General features: G+C 58.5%; 1 protein-coding gene across 2 annotated transcripts in view; it reads left to right on the forward strand.

Annotated features, from left to right (window-relative positions):
- Positions 1-24,198, forward strand: part of PRKCZ (protein kinase C zeta) — an 81,356-nt gene that overhangs the window by 51,514 nt on the left and 5,644 nt on the right. For both annotated transcript variants that reach the window (XM_036281450.1, XM_036281451.1), the window contains 6 exons: positions 3,058-3,189; positions 4,108-4,189; positions 5,770-5,822; positions 9,116-9,304; positions 13,771-13,868; positions 22,826-22,912. In XM_036281450.1, coding sequence (XP_036137343.1) covers positions 3,058-3,189; positions 4,108-4,189; positions 5,770-5,822; positions 9,116-9,304; positions 13,771-13,868; positions 22,826-22,912 — 641 coding nt within the window. The remainder of the gene's footprint in view (positions 1-3,057; positions 3,190-4,107; positions 4,190-5,769; positions 5,823-9,115; positions 9,305-13,770; positions 13,869-22,825; positions 22,913-24,198) is intronic.

Genomic DNA, 24,198 nt, shown 5'->3' on the forward strand with positions numbered 1-24,198 from the left:
CTCGGGTCCCCTGGGCTGCCGTTGTGTGCCGTCCCCTCTCACAGTGGGAGGGAAGGTGCCTGCAGGGGCCTCGGTGACCAAGGGCCATTAGTGTCCTGGGCTGCTGGAAAAAGCACCGCAAACCGGGGTGTTTACAACAGATCTGATCTCTCAGGGCCTGGGGCTGGCATCCAGGCCAAGGTGTCGGCCGGGCCGTCTGGGAGGGCCTTTCCTGCCGCTTTCTAACTGCTGGTGGTGCTGGTGCTCCTGGGCCCGCGGCTGCCGCGCCCCAACCTCTCCCTGTGTGCTCGCCTGCCCTGTCCCTCCCTGTCTGTCTGCTCCCATCAGGACACCGGGCATGATTAGGGCCTTGTTTTAACTTAACTGACTACCCCTACAAAGATGCTGTCTCCAAAAAAGGCCACGTCCCGAGGTTGTGGGTGGGCGTGAATTTGGGTGACACCATTGGACTCGGTGCAGCGCCAGCAGGCCTACCCGCAGGCCTCAGCCCGCCTGCCCCCCGGCCTTGTGCCCTGGAGCCCACACTGTCCGTACTTTCTGTCTCGGCTCAAACGTCAGTCCCTTCAGGTAGAAGAGGAAGGGTTCTGGAGCCCTGCCCCCACACTGGCTTTCAGTGAACCCCGCTTTCCGCATCACTGGTCCAAAGTGAAGCCCACCCACCCTACGAGGTTGGCCAGGTTTTAGGAGGAAAACCCCTTTCTCTGATTGTGGGGTACAGGCCCTGATATCCCTCCTTCCCTGCCGCCTGCCCCTCTTGCCCCCTCCCCAAAATCAGTGGGCCAAGGGTTTTCCTCCCCACAGAGAAGCAGGGACTTGGCAGGGCACCTGCTCTATCCCCTGTCCCCACCCTAATGGGAACTGGGCTTCTCGGCCGTCGGCCATGGAGCAGGCACATCCTGTGCACGCTCGGCCACACCCCGAACCACGTGGTGTAGAATTGGACCAGTTTTCTGTTTGTTTTTTTTTAATCTTTACCCGAGGATATTTATTTTTCATTTATCTTTAGATAGGGAGGGAGGGAGAGAGGGAGAGAGAGAAACATCAATGTGAGAGAGACACGTCAATTGGTTGCCTCATGCACAACCCTGACCAGGGCCAGGGACTGAACTGCAACTGAGGTTGATTGAGATCGAACCTGCGACTCTTTGGTCCTAGGGCCGATGCTCTAGCCACTGAGCCAAAACAGCCAGGGCTGACCAGTTTTCTTAAATGAGCTCAGTTTAGCCCTGGCCGGTTTGGCTCAGCGGTTAGAGCGTTGGCCTGCGGTCTGGAGAGACCCGGGTTCGGTTCCCGCTAAGGGCACGTACCTCGGTTGCAGTTTGTCCCCGGCCCTGGTTGGTCGTGTGGGTGGCAGCCACTCGATGTGTCCCTTTCACGTCGATGTTTCTCTCTCTCTCTCTCTCCCTCCCACTCTGTCTGTGCAAAAAATGGAAAAAAATGTACTCGGGTGAGGATTAAAAAAAAAAAAAAATGAGCTCAGTTTAGGCCACTGGTACAGATGTGCCCTTTTTTTTATCCTCACCTGAGGACATTTTTCCATTTTTTGTTCAGGTAGAGTGGGAGGGAGAGGGAGGAACAGAGAGAGAGAGAAACATCGATGTGAAAGGAACACATCGAGTGGCTGCCACCCACACAACCAACCAGGGCCGGGGACAAACTGCAACCGAGGTACATGCCCTTAGCGGGAACTGAACGCGGGTCTCTCGGGACCGTGGGCCAACGCTCTAACCGCTGAGCCAAACCGGCCAGGGCCAGGTGTGCCCTTTTTTATTCGTCTCCAGGAGGAATTTGAGGCTCTCTCAAAAGAAAGAAATGTGTTAAAAACGGCTAAAGGGAACTGAAACATGTAAATGAGTTATGGCTGGAAACGAATTCCAGTTGGGAAACCCAGGCGCCTCGGACGTGGATCAAGCCCCGTGAGTGGCGGTGACTCTGACCAGCCCGCTGAGCAGCCGGCCTCCCGCCCTCTCACTCACCTAACTCGGGGTCGGTGGGCAGGCTGGCAATTACCATCAGCTCCAGGTTGCTTAGGACAGTGAGGAACAACGACGGGTCTTTCAAAGTCTAAAAATACTGGAAAGACTGCCCGGCTGACTGCATGCTGCCCTGCCGGAGTTCAGAGTGATGCCAGGTCAGACGCCAGGCGGAGTCTGTTTCCCCACCGCGGTCCTGGGGGTGAGATGTTGGATGAGGACCAGGGGCTCGCCCTGGGCTCCTCAGCCTGCGTCGCTCCACCCAGACAGGTGCCTGCAGCTGCTCCACGCAGTCTGGGGGAGCACGACGCCCCTGCTCCCTGCCAGGTGACGGCCTTTCTCGGCACCCTTGCCCGACAGTCCTCCCCTCTGCTCCTCACACAGAGCAGGGCCCCACCCCTACTCGGGGTCACAGGTTCCCCCCAACTTGGGATGGACCTGAGTGGGAGGCTACTGAGCCCAGGCAGGGCCTGGTGCCCAGATGTGACCAGACCCTTCTTGCCCCAGCTCCATGTCATCTTTTTATTTGTTAGAGAGAGAGGAAGGGGGAGAGAGAGAAACATCAATGTGAGAGCAGAACATTGATCGTGCCCCCGACCAGGGATCAAGCCTAAAACCCCAGGCATGTGCCCTAACTGAGAATCCAACTGGCAGCCTTGCGGTGTACGGGATGATGCTCACCACTGAGCCACAGCACCCAGGGCTCCATGTCATCTTTTTTTTTTTGGTTAATCCTCACCTAAGGATATTTTTCCATTGATTTTTAAACAGAGTGGGAGAGAGGGAGGGAGAGAGAGAGAGAAACATCGATGTGAGAGACACATCAGTTGGTTGCCTCCCACATGACCCGACCAGGGCCAGGCATGGAACCTGCAACCCAGATGCATGCCCTTGACCAGGAATCAAACCCACAGCCCCTCGGTCCGTGGGCCACCCTCCCCGCCGCCGAGCCACACCAGCCAGGGCCACGTCATCTTTTGAGAAAATCGGTGACGACGTATCTGGCCCAGCACTTCTCTGGGCTCCTCAGTGGCGCGTGGGGCGCGCCTGGGCCCCAGCCCAATGGCGCTGTTGTCGTCCGCAGAGAGCGTACTGTGGTCAGTGCAGCGAAAGGATATGGGGCCTCGCGAGGCAGGGCTACCGGTGCATCAACTGCAAACTGCTGGTCCATAAACGCTGCCACGTGCTCGTCCCGCTGACCTGCAAACGGCATATGGTGAGTGTGCCCCGCGCGGGCCAGAGGGGAGGGCTGTGAGCACGGCCCCGGCCGGCAGTCTGGGACCGGACCCCTTTTCCTGAGCCCCCAGAGCCCCATGCCCTTGAGGGGTCCGGTGCCCTCTGCCACTCCGGACTGGGCGTGGGGGGTGAGCTGTAGCTCGGCCCACTCAGGCGTGGGAGCTGGGGAGGCGGAAGCCATGCCACTCGGAAAGCCGAGAGCTCAGCCGTGTGCCGTGCACCACCAACCGAGGGCCGTGGCCAGGCGTCTGCCCTCAGGACACCGCGGACTGGCTTTTCCTCACTGAGCGTCCAGGCCTCTGCTGGCGCAGGTGCCGGCAGCTGGCCCGTCTGCGTCCTGGTCTCACCCCGATTCTGCTGGAGCGCGGGGACCTGGGGTCCCCACATGGACTGGTGCAAGGATTCCTTTCACTCATGGCTGCCAAACCATCAAGGCCCATACCCTGGGACCCACGAGGTCCACAGTGGCCTCAGAACGAGGCCAGCTGCAAAGACAAGTCATTGGGCTGAGGGACACCCACGCTGGAGCCTATAGGACCGCCAGTGGGGTGCTGCCTCCATTATGACGTCAGTGTGTGGAACCCCGTGAGCCAGGACGTGGGGCTCAGAGCCTGCTTGGCACTGACAAGCGCAGGCATGGCAGTGGGGGCTGGGGGGTGACCAGGCATTATGTAAAAGTGCCATGTTGTCAAGTGCCTGCTGGAAAGGTCCCGCGAGGCGCTGAGCGGGCACCTCTGCCTGTGGGATCGCAGGCAGCTTCAGGGCAACAAGGTAACAGTGTGCAGACGTGTGTTGTGACACGTGTAAATGTGTATGTTTCAATCGGTGATTTTCAAAGTCACGTAGTGTCTCCAGCAGCTCCACTGCGGGTCACCTTGTAACGCCCGTCTCTCCACAGGATTCTGTCATGCCTTCCCAAGAGCCTGCAGTAGATGACAAGGATGACGACGTGGACCTCCCTTCCGAGGAGACCGATGGCAGTAAGGGCTGCTTCCTCCCCGTGGATGGACCCAGGCTCTGCTCCCCGGGAAGGCCTGCTTGCCTCCCCTTTCCGACATGAGTCCTTCCCAGAGCCCGCCTGCTCTCCCAGGGCCATGTCGGCAGCATGGCCGCCATAAATGGGGCTGGGGACACGCTCTCCGGGGCCTCCCCTCAGCCCCAGGCAGAGACGGGTGGGGCGCGTGGCCTGCCCTGGGGCCATGTCTCCATGAGTTGCTGCCATGGGAGTCCAGGGCCGGGGTCTCTGCACTACATGGGGAGTTCTAGAAGGCACCCAGGGTAGCCGCCACCATGCGGTCCCTCCTATAAATCAGCTGCAGCACAGAGCTGATCTCCATGGGGAGAAAGGCAAGCCGTTGCATAGTTCTTGGGGTTTTGTAGAATTTTTTTTTTTGATGGGGATAGATTTTTTTAATGCTAGGCATTTGGAGAAAGATTTTGAAAACCAGTGTGACTGGTGGCCCAACGCTGAGCTTCCAAAGTCTGTGGACTACTATAAGGGTGTTTGAGATTCCGTAGCCCTGACTTGATAAATGTGAGTCCCATCCCAGGAGCCCTTGAAGGATGGAATGAGACCAGGGCACAGAAAGCTCTTAGCATCGCACCTCACACAAAGGAGACTCCTACCACACAATTATCCATCCACACATCCACCCACTCATTCATCACCCATCTGTCATCCACTCACCCACCAGTCCATCCATTTATCTACATACCCACCCAGCCACCATCTACTATCCACCACCCAACCATTCACTCATCCATCCATCCATCTATCCACCACCCACCCACCATCCACTCACCCACCCACCCACTCATCCATCCATCCATCCTCCCATCCATCCATCCATTCATCTATCCACCACCCACCCATCCATCCACCCATTCAACCCATCCATCCATCCATCCATCCATCCATCCACACACCTATCCATCCATCCATCCATCCATCCATCCATCCATCCATCTATACACCTACCCATCCATCCATCCATCCATCCATCCATCCATCCATCCATCCACACACCTACCCATCCATCCATCCATCCACACACCTACCCATCCATCCATCCATCCATCCATCCATCCATCCATCCATCTATACCCCTACCCATCCATACACCCATCCATTCACCCACCCACCCATCCACTCATCCATCCATCCACTCATCCATCCATCCACACTCATCCATCCATCCACACACCCACCCAGCCTCCATCTACTGTCCACCACTCATTCACCACCTCCCCATCCACCTAGCACCTTCCCACCTATGTGTCCATCTGTCCATCTAAGAACAAAGACTGGAAGGATAGACACCAAAATCTTATATGATTAGTTTCCTCCAAGTGAATCCTTGGGGAAACCTGTCACAAATGCGGGTTCCCAGATGCCCAGAGTCGGCAGGTCTGGGCGGGGCCCAGAAGGCTGCATTTTCTTAAGAGTCGTTGGGCCGGGTGTGCCCGCTGCACGTGTGTGCCCGACGCTGCTGGCTCAGTCCTGGCATCTGGGCCTCCTCCCGGCAACACTCGAAACACCCTTTTCCTTTCTCTCTGCCAGTCCCTTACATCTCTTCGGCCCGGGAACGTGGCAGCGTCAAAGGCGATTCCGAGGTGAGCACACAGACAGCGCGTGGGGGCTGCTGCCCGTCTTGGAGGCCCGCTCATTTCTGGGGGAGCCATGGAATTTTTCTTCAACTATGTTTTAATTGATTGTAGAGAGAGAGGGAGGGAAAAGGAGGGAGAAATAGAAACATCGACGAGAGAGAACATCGACTGGCCGCCTCCTGCACGCCCCCACTGGGGATCGGGCCCACAACCTGGGCATGTGTCCTGACCGGGAATTGAACTGGCGACCTCTTGGTGCAGGGTCGACGCTCAACCACTGAGCCACACCTGCTGGGCGGCAACTATGGAATTTTAGTGCGAACTGGACATATTTGGGGGTGGTGGCTCAGAGAGCGCATGGTCACAGGGGCGTCCGGGGTGCAGACCGCAGCATTCAGGACGGAAGATGGCGAAGTCTTTGTCGTGTTGAGCACAGGTCACCTCCGAGGGCAGGATGGAGAGTCGGGGGTACACGTGGCAGGAGGTGAGCCGTCGCTGCATCAGGCTGAGGATGCTGCACTCGGTGTAGCCGTAGCGATGCAGAAGGGGAAGCTGTCATTGGCTGGCTGTGGGAGCCCATGTGGCAGGGGCGCTGAGCCTGGCTCGGGGCACCTCTCGGGGTTCCCTGCTGTCAGGTTCAGATGAGGATCGCGCCTGCTCGTGAGGATAAACATCCGCACGGTGCCTGGCACACTGGGAGCGTCTGAGTCTCTGACGTTCGGTTGGCTGTGTCCGCGTCAGGACCGGGGCCAGGCCAGCACAGTGGGCAGCAGGAGCTCAGGGGGCTTGCACATGGACACCCCGGTGCTCAGAGGCTTTGAGGAGGGTGGGCAGGCTGGCCCCTGGAGAGAGGGCTCACCAGCCTCTCCACTGTCTGCTGGGCCTCTGGCGGGGCCGCCAGCATTGTCTGCGCGCCAAGGACAGAGTTAGACGGAAATGCTCAGGAGCCTCTGGTGATTTGGTTCTCACGCCCAGTGTTCAAATTCTCAGATTTCCTGGGACTGTCTTTTGTAGCCCGTGGCAGGTGTTCCCTGGGGAATCGGTGCCTCGTGAAGCAACGAGACCTTGGTGTCCACGGGTACCTCTCATGCAGGGCACAGGCCGTCTGTCTTTGGGGACGGTGTGCAGGATGGCGAATTGGTCTGAGGGGCTGGGAGGAGAGGGCACCAGGACCTGGCCCTGGCTTCACAGGCTGCTGCCGGCACAGCCGTCTCGCTTGGGGCCCATACTTGCTGAGTCCCCGGGGCTGCTGTCCTGGGCTCTTTGGGGCCTGGATCCTGGCACCATCTGTGGTGATGAGTCTTCCCAGCACCCCCTTCACCCAGATGGCAGAGTGCATCCAGGGCTGGTTTTTGATCTGTAATTTTTGTCAAATCGTTTATTTTGTGAAATTACTTAGACTTCCTTTTTCCCGTCGTGTGTTTTCCACACCACCTAGCAATACTCCAGATCTCAGCAGACCCCGACCAGGCATCCTACATCCTAAACCCAGTTCCGCCTCATCTACCTGGAGAGCACCAGGCCCCGAGGTGAAGGGCTAGGTCCCAGGGGACAGCCCACTTCTGACCAGCCGACTAGGTTGGAGGCCGCGATGACCCCCTGCGTGGGTTTGATTACTTTGCTAGAGCGGCTCCCGAGCTCAGAGAAACCCTGGGCCCCCGGCTTACTTACTCGATCGTTATGAAAGGACGATCGTTATGAAAGGACGATCGTTATGAAAGGACGGCACTCGGACCAGCCCGTGGAGGGTTACTCAGGGTGAGGTGTGTGGGATCGGCAGGGAGATTCCACGCCCTCTCTGGGTGTCCCTCTCCCCGAACCTGCACGGGTTCGACAACCTGTGGGCTTGTGGGCCCTGTCCTTTTGGGTCTTATGGGGGCGTCGTTACACGGAGAGGATTAGTTCCTCCCCTGGCTGCCCGGAGAGTGAGCTCGGTCCCCACGCCCTCCCCCCTAGAGGTCGGGGTGGGGCTGAAAGTGCCAACCCTCCGATCACGTGGTTGGTTTCCCTGGCAACTGGCCCCCTTCTTAGGTGATTTAAGGGCTTTCCAAAAGTCACCTTATTAGCGTAACAAAAGACCTTCTGGCTCCTAGGCAATTCCGAGGGTTTTAGGAGCTCTGTTCCCGGAAGGAGGAAGATCAACTACGCAGTTGTTACAAATCAGTGGTTCTTACAAAGCCGCGTCCCAGGACCAGCCTTCTGATGGGCAGGCCCTCTGCTGCCCTTTCCTGCTCTTCCTCAGCCTCGGGCCCCGGGGTTCCGCGTGGCCCTCGGGTGACAGAGCAGGGACCCGCCCACAGCTGGTCTCCACCGTGTCCACAAACCCTCAGGGAGCAGCTCCACCTGGCCCAGCTTCCCCCAGCGGGGGTCACGCCTCGGTCATGCTCCCTGGTGATCTTGTCTGCAGTGACTCGGCGGGACCCCCCAGCTGTCTCCTCCTTCCATCCAGCGTCCTGGCCAGAGCTCATTCGCAGGAAGGAAGTGGATTGTGTTTCATTTTTCTATTTTATTTTATTTATTTTATTTTTGGTACGTGCCCCTAGCGGGGACCGAACCCAGGACTCTCTGGTCCACAGGCCGGCTCTCCAACCGCTGAGCCAAACCGGCCAGGGCTGGATTGTGTTTAAAGTCGGGTGCCTTCCTCATCCATTCTGCCTTTCCAAGGTATTTGTTTTAGCTACTGATGGTCCCAGGCCACGTGAGCCTGTGGTCACCTCTGCAGCCCAGTCAGCCGCCCCCCGATTCCACATCACTCGAGAGGCCTCCGTAGCTGGTGTTGGGGCCACGGATTGTGGGAATGAAAAGCTTTGGGTGTCAAGCTCCTTCCAGCAAAAGCTGCACAGTCCTGCCCCAGCCAGTGCGCACAATGGTTAGAGCATCGGCCCTCAGACCAAAGTGTCGAGGTCTGATCCCTGGTCAAGGGCATGTGCCTGGATCGGAGGTTCCAGCCCAGCACCATCGGGGTCGTGTGGGAGGCGACTAGTCGGTGTGTCTCTCTCGCATCAGTTTCTCTCTCTCTTCCTCCCTCCCTCCCACTCTCTCTAAAAATCGATGGCAAAATACCCTTGGGTGAAGATTAACAACCACAAAAAAAGCTGCACAGTCCTTAGCTCTTGGCTTTCCTTCCAAAGTGGGGTGGCATGGGGAGTCTTTAGGATGTGGAGTCTCAACCCGAGAGCAATTGGGGCTCTGAGATTTGGGGCACGCAGGGTCTTTGTTGAGATAGGCAGGGGTGCCGTGTGTTTCTCTGAACCCCCACATTCCCCCCTTTCCACTCTCTGTTGTCCCCCTTCCCTCAGGACCTCAAGCCAGTCATCGATGGGATGGACGGAATCAAAATTTCTCAGGGGCTGGGGCTGCAGGACTTCGACCTCATCAGGGTCATCGGGCGTGGCAGCTACGCCAAGGTCCTCCTGGTGCGGCTCAAGAAGAACGACCAGATCTATGCCATGAAGGTGGTGAAGAAGGAGCTGGTGCACGACGACGAGGTGAGCTGGCCACTGGGGTGTCACGGAGCCTCCCGGAGGGACAGCCACGGGAGCTGGTGCCACGGAGCCTCCCGGGAGGGAGAGCCACGGGGGCTGGTGCCGCAGGAGCTGGTGCCACGGAGCCTCCCAGGAGGGAGTGCCGCAGGAGCTGGTGCCACGGAGCCTCCTGGGAGGGAGTGCCACAGGAGCTGCACTGAGCACCATGGGAGGAGCCTCAGCTGTGCCATGGGGGTGCATCCGTTTATCATGTGAATATTAGTTCTGGCTTCATGGCTTTTGTTCTTTCCGTTGAAGTGCAGTACACATACCCTGTGCCGTTTTAACCACTTAGAAATGTACGCACAGTGGCACATAGCTGTGCCACCGTCACCTCTGTCCAGTGCAGGACATTTTCATCCCTCCAGGAGACCCCGTCCCCATGAGCAGCACTCCCCACCCCCCACCCTGGGCCCCCGGCAGCCCACTGATCAACGTTCTGTCGCTGGGTTTGCCTGATCTGGGCGCCTTATCTACATAGAAGCACACACTGCGGCCTGTGTTGGAGCTTCTCTCCTTTTACTGGCTGAGTAATATTCCAGCCTGCGGATGAGCTGCTTTGGGCTTATCTGGTCCCCTGTTGATGGGTGTTTGGGCTGTTTCCCTTTTGGCTGTTGGGATAGAGCTTCTGTGAACACACAAGTGCAGGTGTCCATGAGAGTCTCTGTTCTCAGTTCTTTGGGGTCTTTGCCCAGGGGTAGAATAGCTGGTTCGCAGGGAAACTGCATGTGAACTAACTACCTGAGGAGCCGCCGGCCCGTCTCCCACGACAGCTGCACCCTCTGCTTTCCCACCGCCGCGTGCGGGGCCCAGCTCCCAGGCGTCATTCCCAGTACCTGCGGTGTTCTGGGTGGCGCGGTCCTGGTGGGTACTCCGTAGCCTCTCACTGTGGTCTTGGTTGCACGGCCACAGTGACTAGTAATACCGAGCAGCTTCCCAGGGGCTGTTGGCTCTGTGTAGTGTTGGTCTTTTCGCGCCCAGGTGCAGGGTCTGTGTCTCAGGAGCAGAGGGAAGACTGAGCCCAGAGAGCAGAGATGCTGCCACCATCACGCTGCTGCTGGCGGGAAAGCCCTCGCCGGCCCAGCTCAGGGGGTGGGGGCGGAGCTGGGGCTGCACCTGTGCGTCACGGCCCCTGCAGGGAGCATCAGGGCCACGCACAGGCGGCCCAACTAGCCTGTCAGCCCCGAGTGCTGAGCTCAGCGAGTAGTGGTGTCTGCGCCTCACAGCCAGGGACCCCGAGGCCCCGGGGGGTGGTGCGTGGCCAGCGTCCTTTCAGCTGGTCAGCTGCATGCTGGGTGGCTCCAGCGGCCAGCTGCAAAATCGACGGAGTGTGTGAGGTCCAGTGTGTAGAACCCTGAGGCAAAGGGCATTCTGAGGAGTTACTGCTTTTGTTCGTTCTCGGCATCTTCGTGTCCACCGTGGGCCGAGAGGCGGAAGTGGGGCTTTCACGAGGTCTCTCGAGAAGAGCTTGACTCTCGGAGTTGTGAGTGGGAGCGAATGTGTGTGTGAGAAAGAGCGAGAGTTGTGTCCTGAGGCCCTGAGCCTGGGGGGTGGGCGCTGCAGGGGACACTAGCAGTGGGCTGGTGGCCCCCACGCTGCTGTGTCCATCCGAGTCCCTGGAACCATGAACACCGTCTAGCAGGCGGAGGAGGCAGTGCAGTCAGGCGGAAGAACCTGGGGGCCTGGTCTCCACCTGGAGGGGAGGAAGAGCCTCCGCTCAGCAGGGTTTTCTGCCTGAGCATCTGGGTGGCCGGCTGCCTTGGGAGAACAGATGGCGGCTGGTCAGGAGCTCTGCTGGAGGCCTGCGCTGCGGGGTGAGAGGCTGAGTGGAATTTCCCAGCAGCCCCTGCGTGAGCAAGTCAGGGGCAGGAGGAGCGAGGGTCCCTCTGCGCAGACGGCCGGGGTGAAGCCCTTCTACCCGGGGTCTCCTAGCAGACAGGAGGACAAGAGCTTTCCCCACGCTCCAGCGTGGATTGGGAGGGGGTCGCCCTGTGGGAGGAGCGGTGCTCGGGAGATGGACGTGGGACCCCCTGGAATCTGCTTAGTCTTCCTCCTCTGTTTCCTCGTGTCTTAAGTGGGGAGGATACTGGCCTCGCAAGGCTGCCGTGGGCAGTGCACGGACAGCCTGTAGCCCAGAGGCCAGCACAGCTGGTGGCAGTGGTCATTGTGACAGACGATGGAGGGGATGATGGTGGAGGTGGTGGTGGTGGTGGTGGTGATGATTATGATGGTGATGATGGTTGAGGTGATGATTATGATGGTGATGGTGGTGGAGGTGATGATTATGATGGTGGTGGTGGTGATGATTATGATGGTGATGATGGTTGAGGTGATGATTATGATGGTGATGGTGGTGGAGGTGATGATTATGATGGTGGTGGTGGTGCAGGTGCTGATTGTGATTGTGGTGATGGTGGTGGAGGTGCTGTTGGTGATGGTGGTGGAGGTGATGATTATGATGGTGGTGATGGTGGTGGAGGTGATGATTATGATGGTGGTGGTGGTGGAGGTGATGATTATGATGGTGGAGGTGATGATTATGATTATGATGGTGGTGGTGGTGAAGGTGATGATTATGATGGTGATGGTGGTGGAAGTGATGATTATGATTATGATGGTGGTGGTGGAGGTGATGATTATGATGGTGATGGTGGTGGTGGAGGTGATGATTATGATGGTGATGGTGGTGGAGGTGATGATTGTGATGGTGGTGATGGTGGTGAAGGTGATGATTATGATGGTGATGGTGGTGGAGGTGATGATGGTGATGGTGGTGGAGGTGATGATGGTGATGGTGGTGGTGGTGGAGGTGATGATTATGATGGTGATGGTGGTGGAGGTGATGATTATGATGGTGATGGTGGTGGAGGTGATGATTATGATGGTGATGGTGGTGGAGGTGATGATTATGATGGTGATGGTGGTGGAGGTGATGATTATGATGGTGATGGTGGTGGAGGTGATGATTATGATGGTGATGGTGGTGGAGGTGATGATTATGATGGTGGTGGTGGAGGTGATGATTATGATGGTGATGGTGGTGAAGGTGATGATGGTGATGGTGGTGGAGGTGATGATTATGATTATGATGGTGATGGTGGTGGAGGTGATGATTATGATGGTGATGGTGGTGGAGGTGATGATGGTGATGGTGATAATGGTGGTGGAGGTGATGATTATGATGGTGATGGTGGTGGAGGTGATGATTGTGATGGTGGTGATGGTGGTGGAGGTGATGATGGTGATGGTGGTGGAGGTGATGATTATGATTATGATGGTGGTGGTGGAGGTGATGATTATGATGGTGATGGTGGTGGAGGTGATGATTGTGATGGTGATGATGGTGGTGAAGGTGATGATTATGATGGTGATGGTGGTGGAGGTGATGATTGTGATGGTGGTGGAGGTGATGATTATGATGGTGATGGTGGTGGTGGTGATGATTGTGATGGTGATGGTGGTGGAGGTGATGATGGTGATGGTGGTGGAGGTGATGATTATGATGGTGATGGTGGTGGAGGTGATGATTATGATGGTGGAGGTGATGATTATGATGGTGATGATGGTGGTGAAGGTGATGATTATGATGGTGGTGGTGGTGGAGGTGATGATTATGATGGTGATGGTGGTGGTGGAGGTGATGATTGTGATGGTGGTGGAGGTGATGATTATGATGGTGATGGTGGTGATGGTGGTGAAGGTGATGATTGTGATGGTGGTGGAGGTGATGATGGTGATGGTGGTGGTGGTGGAGGTGATGATTATGATTATGATGGTGATGGTGGTGGAGGTGATGATTGTGATGGTGGTGATGGAGGTGATGATTATGATGGTGATGGTGGTGAAGGTGATGATTATGATTATGATGGTGATGGTGGTGGAGGTGATGATGGTGATGGTGGTGGAGGTGATGATTATGATTATGATGATGGTGATGGTGGTGGAGGTGATGATTATGATTATGATGATGGTGATGGTGGTGGAGGTGATGATTATGATGGTGATGGTGGTGGAGGTGATGATTATGATGGTGATGGTGGTGAAGGTGATGATTGTGATGGTGGTGATGGTGGTGGAGGTGATGATTGTGATGGTGGTGATGGTGGTGAAGGTGATGATTGTGATGGTGGTGGAGGTGATGATTGTGATGGTGGTGATGGTGGTGGAGGTGATGATTATGATGGTGATGGTGGTGGAGGTGATTATGATGGTGGTGGTGGAGGTAATGATTATGATGGTGATGGTGGTGGAGGTGATGATTATGATGGTGGTGGTGGTGGTGATGAAGGTGGTATATTTCTAAACAAGTATTTTCTTTTTTTCTCCGCGTCGTCTTCCCACAAGGGGCAGTGAGGGGCATTCCCCCCCCCCCCCCGCGGGCTGCCTGAGGAGCGTGCAGCAGCCTCCTTGACCCCCGGTTTCTGTTTCAGGACATCGACTGGGTCCAGACGGAGAAGCACGTGTTTGAACAGGCCTCCAGCAACCCCTTCCTGGTGGGCTTGCACTCCTGCTTCCAGACCACCAGCAGGTAGGGGGTCTGTGTGGCAGCTGAGCGGGCGAGGGCTGGCGGCTTCTCCCCGCGGCAAGGTTTGGGGTTTGGGGTTTTCCACCTGGCTTTGTTTTCATTGGCCATTGTCATAGTAAGTGAATTTCATACATCTGGACCTAAATTGCTTGACTCCGTTCACAGAATACTTGCTGAGAGTGTCCCGTGAGTGCATCGGGTCAGGTGCTGGGATGCCCAGTGAAGGGGCGCGGGGTCTGTGCTTGGGGGTCTGAGCTGACTTGTGAAGTAAACCACAAAGCCTAACAGCTCCACCTGCGTCAGGATTCTGCTGCTTTGAAACGGTTTGGGAACCGCGTACAGGATGTTTCACGTAGACTCTGTTCAGAAATATTTGGCCAGTTGACTTCAACTCACCCAATTTATTTGGAAAATTGTCGAGTACGTTCTGGGGGGGCTGTCCTCAAGAGCACCCCGGTTTTGATGGTTCACTGGGACGCAGGACTCAGGGTTGTGCTCAAGGCTGGTTCTTTCAGAGCGATTTCATCTCAGTGCGGGAACCGTTTGCCGCGCGAGGCCCAGGCTCTGGCTGAGGGGCAGCTCACAAGCAGGCTGTCGGGGTCCTGGCTTCTGCGGGGTTCTCGGCTGCTTGTCAGGCCTGCCGCTCACACCCCTCACCCACCCTCACCCCCTGTTCCCACCCGCACTGGACGGCTGCTGTGTGCCGAGCACGGGATCACCTGGCCTTTCCCCCAGACCTGCGGTTGTCCCTCCCCCGACCTCACTGGTTCCGCCTCCAGAAAGTGTCTCAGATGCCCCCTCTGTCCTGCCTGACCCCCGCCACAGCATCCTGGGGTGCCCGGTCCCCGCGGCCCCAGGCTGTCTGTCCCCCACGTTGAAGCTAAGCCATATTTTGAGAACGCAGATCTGAAGTGTCTTCTGCCTTCAACGCTCCTGTTACTTTCTGACTTGCTTCTGGACGTGCGGCCTCGGCCTTGTGACCAGGCTCAGCTGGTCCTGCTCTGCCTGCTGGGCTGGCCCGCCCTTCGCCCCCTCCGCTCCGCCCGGGGCTCTGTCCCGGCTCTGTTAGCGCCACCCCAAGCCCCGTCCCTCTCACGCCTCCAGAGAGGCGCTGGTTTGGGTTTTCGGTGAATTTTACTTTGTGAACTGGTAGATGTGGATGTGAAAGGGCCACTGTTTCAGCCTCGCTTCCCTCCTGCTGCCCGAGCACAGCTTTCTGCTCCCCGGCCCGGAGATCGGGTCCCCGTTCCCGGGCGCGCCAAGGTAGCTTTAGAGACGTCCCTTTGTTGGGTGTTCTGTGGGGTCCCTACGACGCAGCACTTCCTGTCCTGCTTTTCCAAGCTGCCGGCAGGAGCCACGTCCAGGAGCGACCGAGGTGCTCCTGGGGCCTGTCAGTGGCCCCGGAAGCTCCGGAGCTCGGTGAGTCTGCGCAGGGTGTCTTCCCAGGTTGCTCTCCAGGCCCTGAGCCTGTAGCTCCCCAGGGCAGGGCGGCTGCGCATTCAAATGTACCTGCCACGGCGCAGGTGGGCCTGGTGTTGCAGGGGTGGTTCTGAGGCACAGTCCGTTCCTGGTTCAGATGCAAAGTGAACGCCTCGCAGAGTCTGCTGACTCACTGATTAACGACTCACTAATTAATGAGAGGCTAGTAAAACATTAAGACCGGCTCCGAGCAGAATTTGAGTCCTGCAGGCGTGTGGGCTGAGACTTGCAGGAGGGCGCGGGCCGGAGCGGGATGGGTCCCTCCACCCGGCTGTGTTTGCGTCTCCCCGCGTGTCTGACTCTCGGGTTGGGACACAGCTGCAGGCAGCGAGCGGCACAGACACCACCTGGGCGTGTGCGGCCAGGCAGCCCGCGCCCTGCGGACACCAGGCCCTTCCGCCGCTCTTCCTGGCGGCCGTAGAAGCAGAGGCTGGAGCCAGCGCCGGGTCCGCGTCCAGCCTTTCCTCTTCCGGCCGGTGCGACCTCGCCCGGGGCACCTCCTGTGCCCCAGCTTCCGCCTCCGGGAACAGGGATAGCAGGGGGCCTGCCTCCCGCGGTGGGGGTGCGTCAGTTTACAGCAGGAGGTGGGGGTGCGTCAGTTTACTGCCGGGGCCGTCGGGTGGTCACCCGTCTTCTCGAGCCTTGTCCGAGCGCTGGTGTGAGAGCCCGCAGCTCCCTTGGTCAGACCCCGGGCGGCTGTCGGCCTGCACGGCCACCGGACGCCCATGTGGACCGACCGTAGAATGGGACAAGGGGTGGGGTCTGGGGGCTGGGCTGGCACGGAACACTGCCTGCTCGGCCTCCTGGGTGGCTGAGGGTCACTGCGGGCGCCGGGAGCGGGAGCGGTGGCCGTGGCCAGGGGCCAGGGGCCTGTCAGTGTTGACACAACAGGAAACAGGTTAGGCCTGGAGCTGGGCTGGGCGCCCTGCGGCCTCAGGAGAAACCTGGTAACAAGAGCAGAGGTTCCCCTCGAGCCTGGTGACGAGACGGGGTCTGAATGGGGAGGAACGGGGGCGTCCTTCTTCCCCCCAGTCCAGGGGTGCCCGTGCTGGCCGCCGTGCCCCAGCCACGGCTGACACGGGGTCCCCACGTGTCCCGGGCAGCAGTGGTGTCACCAGCACGGCGGGGTTTCACCGCAGAGGAAACTCGGTGTCGTGGGAAACCACGTCTCACACCTTCACGGTCAGTGCGTCTTCTCTGAACAACAGCCAGATGAACGTGAACCGAGACACCGCCCAGCTGGGAAACAGCTCCCGTGTACGCTGTTCGAGGAGAGTGAGCCAAAGACGAGCTGAAGTCGCTATTTTTAGCAGCCCCGCCCCCATTCGGTCGTGATTCCGGGACTGTTTTCGGGGACATCTCTGTCCCTGCGGCACCATCTCAGGTCGCAGACGGCGGGTCAGCTCCGTTCACCCCACACTCAGGATGTGCTCTTGGTCTTTACAAACGACGTTGTGGCCACTCAGCCCAGCCCTGCTCTGTGCCCCTCTCTCTAAACTGCACCGAGACTCGCCTGCAGCCTGGACAGGGGGACCTCGTGCCGATGCCACCCGGGGGTTAGCGGGGCTGGGTGGGGCTGGTTGACGAAAGCAGGCGAGCGGGGCGGCTGGTCGACCCCCCGCAAACTGGTAAGAGGAGATGCTAAGGGCCGGGTCACGACCTCCGAGCAGGGGTGGGCAGAGGGGCCGTGACCTCGGAGCAGGCACCCACGGCGAGGCAGGCAGATGCCATCCGCCCTGGGAACATGAGTCATCACCTCCGAAGGCAGCGAGCCTGCGACAGTCCTGGTTCAAGCACAGAACAGAGCAGCCTGAGTGACGGGTGGCAGAGGGGTGGGTGCCGTCACCTCGGCCTTTGTTCTCCTGACACACGGTGATGATCAGAGGCCCGCATTGTGCTCGCTTGTCACCTGAATCACCCAGAAAGGGTGAAATGCGCCCCGGCCGCAGGTGCGGAGCAGGACTCGGGCTCGGGGACAGGCTGCGCGGGCGCCCAGGACACAGTTCTTCCATCGGGCGTGACTGCGACGTGGCTGAGGCACCCGAGAAGATTCTGGGGGTTCATTTCTGCGTCAGGTGTGGCGGACTGACGGCCACTGGGAATCATCGCAAAGCCCTGGACAGCAGGGACCCTCCCACTGGGCTGAGCCGTGCCGTTGGGGCCTCACCCGACAGGAGGGAACACAGTTTGTTGTTTTGTCCTAAGCTGGAGGCGGCTGGCGGCTTCGGGACAGAAGAGCCGGTGCAAGGCCCTCAAGGACGTGCTGACCTTCATGCCGGCATCCACGGCCTGGCTCGGGCGACAGTGTAGAGAGGCCGTGGTTCCACCCCCCACACCCTCCCCCATCCAGCCCCCAGCCCAGACGCCCTGCCCAGCGGAGTTCCTCCCCGGGACAGGGCCTTGCGGGCCAGGCTGGGGGCCCAGACGAAGCTGCGGCCCCGTTTGTCAGGACCGGGTTCGAATCTGTGCTTAACAACTTAACACAATTTAAAATGCAGACAAGTGCGAAGGAGGAAATCACTGTAGTGCACACTCCCTGCATTGACCAGTTGTCCCCTGAACTGACCAGTTTTCCCCTGAACTAACCAGTCCTCCCCTGAACTAACCAGTCCTCCCCTGAGTTAACCAGTCCTCCCCTGAACTAACCAGTCCTCCCCTGAGTTAACCAGTCCTCCCCTGAGTTAACCAGTCCTCCCCTGAGTTAACCAGTCCCCTGAACTAACCAGTCCTCCCCTGAACTAATCAGTCCTCCCCTGAGTTAACCAGTCCTCCCCTGAGTTAACCAGTCCCCTGAACTAACCAGTCCTCCCCTGAACTAATCAGTCCTCCCCTGAACTAACCAGTCCTTCCCTGAGTTAACCAGTCCCCTGAACTAACCAGTCCTCCCCTGAACTAACCAGTCCTCCCCTGAATTAACCAGTCCTCCCCTGAACTAACCAGTCCTCCCTGAGTTAACCAGTCCTCCCCTGAACTAACCAGTCCTCCCCTGAGTTAACCAGTCCTCCCCTGAACTAACCAGTCCTCCCCTGAGTTAACCAGTCCTCCCCTGAGTTAACCAGTCCCCTGAACTAACCAGTCCTCCCCTGAACTAACCAGTCCTCCCCTGAGTTGGTTTCTGTGCGGACTTTCTGCCCCTCTGGTTCCTGTCATCGGTGGGGTTTTCCTCTCGTTTGGGGACGAGCCACGTTTTCACAGCCAGCGTCATGCCAGCCGCCGTGGCTGTCCGGGCATCGGGAAAGCAGAACCAGACCACTATGCCTGGGACAGACAGACAGACGGCCCTGACACGGGCCGCCGCAGGGGGCTGAAGGGACCAGGGCCCCGCCGGTGACCATCACACTGGGTCCACCCAGGAAGAGGTGCCCGTCTGCCAGGGCTGGAGGCCAAGGAGGTGTGCCCCTGCCTGAGCGGTTGGACACAGGACCCCTCCTGATTCCTGGACCCCATCTTCCTGTTTCCTCTGGGGTGTCCACTGGCAAGTCCCCCCGAGCAGGGCCCCTGCAGGCCCCCAGCTGGGTGGGGTTGCAGACCTGGCCCAAGAGGCGTCATTTGCCACGTCCAGTTCTGTGTGGCTGTCCGGGGGCGCCGAGTTTGTCCAGAGTTCTCGTTCTGGGGGCGCCTGTCGGGGTGTCGTCGGAGCCCGTCTCCCGTGGCGAACAGTCCTGGCTCCGGGCAGCAGCGTGCCGGGCTGAGCGCGTTGTTCTGCTGTCGCGCGTCCGGATCTCACCTGTGGACATTGTGTGGAGGATTTTTTCACTGATGGAGCTGAAGTTTCTTGTGCAATCTTGTTGGGTTTTTCAGTTTTCCTTATTCTCTGGGACGTTCTGAATAGCGTTGGCATGATTTCAGGGCCGATCTCTGGGACCGTGGGGCCTGGGGTGGTTTCAGAGGGTAGCTCCCCCTTCCTCTGCCCCCCCAGTTCTTGTTGATGTAATTTTTACGGTTCCGAGCTGGTAACGCTGTCCCCCAGTCCTTCTGCAGCTGCTTCGAGGTTTCGGTTCCTCTGAATCTGCTCCGTGCTGTCAGAAGGGCGCGGGGTTTGTGTCCCGTGCGTCCCCTCACACTTAAGAACCCCAGCGTTTGCCTTGAACCTCAGCTTCGCCGGGTTCCCCTGCCCCGACTCAGGTGTGTTCTGGCTTTTACCCTTCGTGGGAGAATCCGAGGCTGGTCCGGTCTCCCCACCCCCGCCAGTGCTTTGGGGCAGCTGAGGCTGCCGTTGGCCCCGCTGGGCCCGCGCCCAGCTCTGGATCACCTTCCTGGGGCCCTGGTCTGTGCCTCCCACGGTCGGGATCCCGGTGGTGACCGATGCTGGTCTTGTTTCTGATTTGCATTTTCTCTCCCAGAACAAGGGCCCTGAGGACGCCAGCCCCTTCTTGTCTTTCCTGGTCCTGCGTCCGGGTCCTATCTTCCTGCTCTGCCCCCAGCGACCCTCCTGGGTCCCCTGCCTCCGTCTGCTCTGTGCCGGGGCATCGTCGGGCATGGCCACCCGGGGCGGTGGGGGCCGACTGGACTGGGCTTCGTCCTGGGCCCTGTCCTGTCTGAGTCGGCTCTTCTCGACAGGGACTGTGTGACCCTGGGGAAGTGATTCAACCTCTCTGCACCTCAACTCCCCATCTGTGAAATAGGGAAAAGGCTCTTTGGCTGGTTTTTACTATTTTCCGCACATCTCGTTAAGTACTAAGGGAACGTACCTGCCGTCCTGACCCCAGGAATTGTGTCTCCTCCTGGGTGACGGACGTACGGACTGTGGGAGGGTTGGACTGTGAAGCCCCCACCACAGCCTGCCTTCACCACCCCGGCTGCACGCCGCCGCTGGATCTGGGGGGCCCAGGTGCCGGCTCAGTGTGGCAGGCGCCCGCTGGCCCCCAGCCAGAGGTGAACGTGGGCAGCTCGGCCGTGGGCGTTTGAGCGTTTTGCCTCCGTGGCTCATCTGGTTCACAGGGCGTCATCCTCGAGCGAGTGAATCGGCACCAGGTGGGGCCGACAGCGTTTTGCTCGGGAGAAATGTCAGAAGTAGGATTAAGGTTTATTTGTAAAACAAAAAAATCCTGCATTAAAAAGGAAAAAACACAGACCTCTGCTGTGATTGTAGCTGGGTCGGTGTTAAAATTAAATGATTTCTGCCCTGGCCCGTGTGGCTCAGCGGTTAGATCAACAGCCTGCGGACCAAAGCGTCTCGGGTTCAATTCCAGTCAAGGGGCACGTACCTTGGTTGTGGTTCATCCCCAGCCCTGGTCGGGGTCATGTGGGAGGCAACCAGTGATGTATCTCTCTCATATCGATGTTTCTCTCTCTGCTTCCCATTCTATCTGAAGATAAATGGGAAAATATTCTCGGGTGAGCATTAAAAAAAAATTAGCCCCGACAGTGTGGCTCAGTGGTTGAGCGTCGACCCTGCACCAAGAGGTCGCCAGTTCGATTCCCGGTCAGGGCACATGCCCAGGTTGTGGGCCTGATCCTCAGTGGGGGGCACGCAGGAGGCGGCCAATCGATGTTCTCTCTCATCGATGTTTGAAACTCTCTCTCCCTCTCCCTTCCTCTCTCTTTCAAATCAATAAAATAAAATTAGCCCAGTTGCTGTGGTTCAGTGGTTGGAGCGTCCTCTCATGGACTGAGAGGTCCCGGTTGGGTTCCTGGTCTGGGCACATGCCCAGGTTGTGGGCTCGATCCCTAGTAGGGGGCGTGCGGGAGGCAGCCGATCAATGTTTCTCTCTCTCTCCCCCTTCCTCTCTCTAAAAAAATCAATAAAAAACATTAAATGAATCCCTTCACTGGCGAGGGACCTGGGACCAGAGGCAGCAGGCACATCCAGCCGGACCTGTCACAGGGTCCTCGTCGGGCAACGGGCCTCGTGAAGTTCCCAGGACGGAGAAAGGAAACTCCCTTCCCTTCCACTTGACTCAGTTCTAACTTCGTTAGCTTCCTCAGGTCCCATAGTGATTTTTTTCTGGAATTAGCGTTTGTTCATTTTCTATGGAAGTGGCGTAGCTGGTGTGGACACCATCTTCCCGGGGGGCACCATGTTGGGGTGACGCCTCTACTGGGGAGCAGGCTTAGGGGACTGGTTCTCTGGGTCATGATTCCTGGTGACGGGACGAGATCCGTCCCGCGCTTTAAAGTCACCCCGGAGTTCTCCTCGTTTTTGCTTTCAGACTAACTCTTAGGTCTGAGGGCCCTTCCCTGGTTAACAGGGTTAAACACGAGCTCCCTCCTGACGCCCCCAGTGGAGCCGGTGACCTGCAGTTCTGAGCGCTGCCCTTCACTGGGTATTTCCGGAAAGTCGTGTGTGAATTTAATGTCGGAATGGAACCTCACTGAGTGTGAGGAAGAACTTCCCCAGAAAGAAGCCACGTGGTGAACGGTCTGGAGTCTGACGGGCCGAGTGCATCTGAGGACATTGTTGGGTCTCAGCTTCATCTACTCATTTATTTTAGTGTTTTTATTTTATTTTTAAATTTTATTTATTTTTTAATCCTCCCCCGAGGACATGTTTCCATTTATCTTCAGATAGAGCGGGAGGGAGAGAGAGGGAGAGAAACATCGACGTGAGAGGGACACATCGATTGGTTGCCTCCTGCACAACCCAACCAGGGCCGGGGACGAACCGCAACCCAGGTACGTGCCCTTGGCCAGAATCAAATCCACGACTCCTTGGTCCGCGAGCCGACTGTACCGCTGTACCGCTGTACCGCTGAGCCACACTGGCCAGGGCTGGGTCTTGGTTCTTTGAACCCCAGGACCGCACAGTGTGGCCTGACCCCAGTGGCCCCCCGACTGCCCCCCAGACTCACCGCGGCTGAGTTGCCCTGTGCTGGGAACAGCCCACCAGCTCCTTCCTTCATCCTGCCCACCTGCGGCCTGGCCCCTCCTTGCCCCCACCTTCCTGCGACCAGGCACCTCCTTGCTCCTCCGCCCGCCCACCCTCCCCTCCCTGGAGCCCATCCAGACCCAGCGGCCAGGCAGTCCCCCTGTCCTGCCAGTGCTCCTGGCCCCCAGCCTTGTGGTGTTTCCTCTGACGCTGGGAGCTGGTCCCGTCACGGCCCCAGCTCCCCGGTGAGGTCTGCCCTCCCCCACGGGCCTCTGCCCCCAGCCCTGGGTCACTGTTACCTCTTTGCCCTGAGGCAGACCTCGCTCCACTTGGGGAGCAGATAGCTGTTGGATGCATGGAGTGAGCGGGTAAAAGGGGGGGTTTCCAAGTCTCACTGCCCCAGGGTCAGAACTGGGTGACAGCGGATCTCTGGGCGTCCCCAGGGTGACACGTCCACCGTGGCCTCTCCAGTCCGGGCTGCTGTCCCTCTGGACCCCGGGAGCCGCTCAGGTGACCCGGTTTCCTCTCTGGCCACTCAGGACAGTCAACATGGCAGCAAAAGAAGACAGGCTGTCGGCCCGAACAGTGTCACCAGCGAGGCGGCCCCGGGAGGGTTCTCGGGGGACACTGGTCACCTGTGGTCTCAGCCTGCACCACCCTCTCTCCTGCCCAGGTTGTTCCTGGTCATAGAGTACGTCAATGGCGGGGACCTCATGTTCCACATGCAGAGACAGCGGAAGCTTCCGGAGGAGCACGCCAGGTGGGTGCCGGCCAGGTGGACGTGGGCCCCAGGGGAGGGCGCAGGAGGCCTCCCGGGAGGTCAGTAGCTGCACCAAGGAGATGAGGTTTGGGGGAAGCGTGTGCCCTGCTTTCCTGCGTGTGGCAAATTCCGGAGCCGCTCGGGGGTCATGGACTTGGGAGGGTCCTGTGAGTCCGGGCCCGTCGGACCTGGCCCCCCAGGAGCAGCTTGGACCCTCTGCCCAAAGAAGCGGCGTTTCGTGGAGCGTGTTGCCGTGGCTTCGCCTTCTCCCGGAACAGGGGCGGGTTCTGCCTGAGCTCTCCCGGTGGACGGCGTGCCGCCTGCTTCCTGTCTGTTTACACGGACGCAAAGCCGGGGTTCCCTGGGCACCAGGAGAGAATGACCACTGTTTCCTCTATTTTTAAAAAAAATTTTTTTTTCTTTTATTGATTTTAGAGAGGAAGGGAGAGGGAGAAAGAGAAACATCAAGGAGAGAGAACATTGATTGGCCGCCTCCTGCATGTCTCCCACTGGGGACCAGGCCCACAACCTGGGCACGTGCCTGACTGGGAATTGAACCGGCGACCTCTTGGTGCAGGGTCGACCCTAACCACTGAGCACAGCCTCCGGGCAGCCACTGCACTCACCTCTGCCCCTCCCTTGCAGCCTGGGGCGTTTGCCTCCGCTGTTTCCTGTTTTTCCACAGTTTTCTCTCCTCATTTCCGCACTTGGAAAAATTCCACTCGGTTTTGAGTCCCTTAGATCCTCTGGGGGAAGAGGAAGTTCACAGATCGAGAACACGCCCCACACACACTCCCTTTCTCTCTCACTGTGGTGAGGTCCGCGTACCGTAAACCGCGTCCTAACCATTGTTGAGGGCCCAGCACAGGGGCCTTGAGCACACTCACAGTGTTGTGGCCATCACCACCATGCTGTCCGGAACGTGCCGTCGGTCCATCTGACACCGTCCCCACCAAACTCACCCCCTGCCCTACCACTTGCTGTCTCCGAATCTGCCTCCTCCGGGGGCCTCCTGTGAGTGGGATCACCCCGCGTTTGACCTGAGTCTGGCTTATTTCATTCAGCCTGATGCCCCCAAGGCCCATCCACGTAGCAGGTGTCAGAATGTCCTTCTTTTCAAAGGCGGAGAAATAATTCCCCTGTGCACGGACCTCGGCAAGTATCTGTCCGTCCGTGCACACTGGGCTGCTGCCACCTGCTGGCCGTTGTGAGTAGTGCGCCCGTGAACGTGGGTGCGCAGGTGTTTCTTTGGGACCTGCTTCCAGTCCAGAGTGGCTGCTGGGTCG

This window comes from Molossus molossus, unplaced genomic scaffold (genome assembly GCF_014108415.1).
Source record: "Molossus molossus isolate mMolMol1 unplaced genomic scaffold, mMolMol1.p scaffold_m16_p_35, whole genome shotgun sequence".
Classification (NCBI taxonomy): Eukaryota; Metazoa; Chordata; class Mammalia; order Chiroptera; family Molossidae; genus Molossus; species Molossus molossus.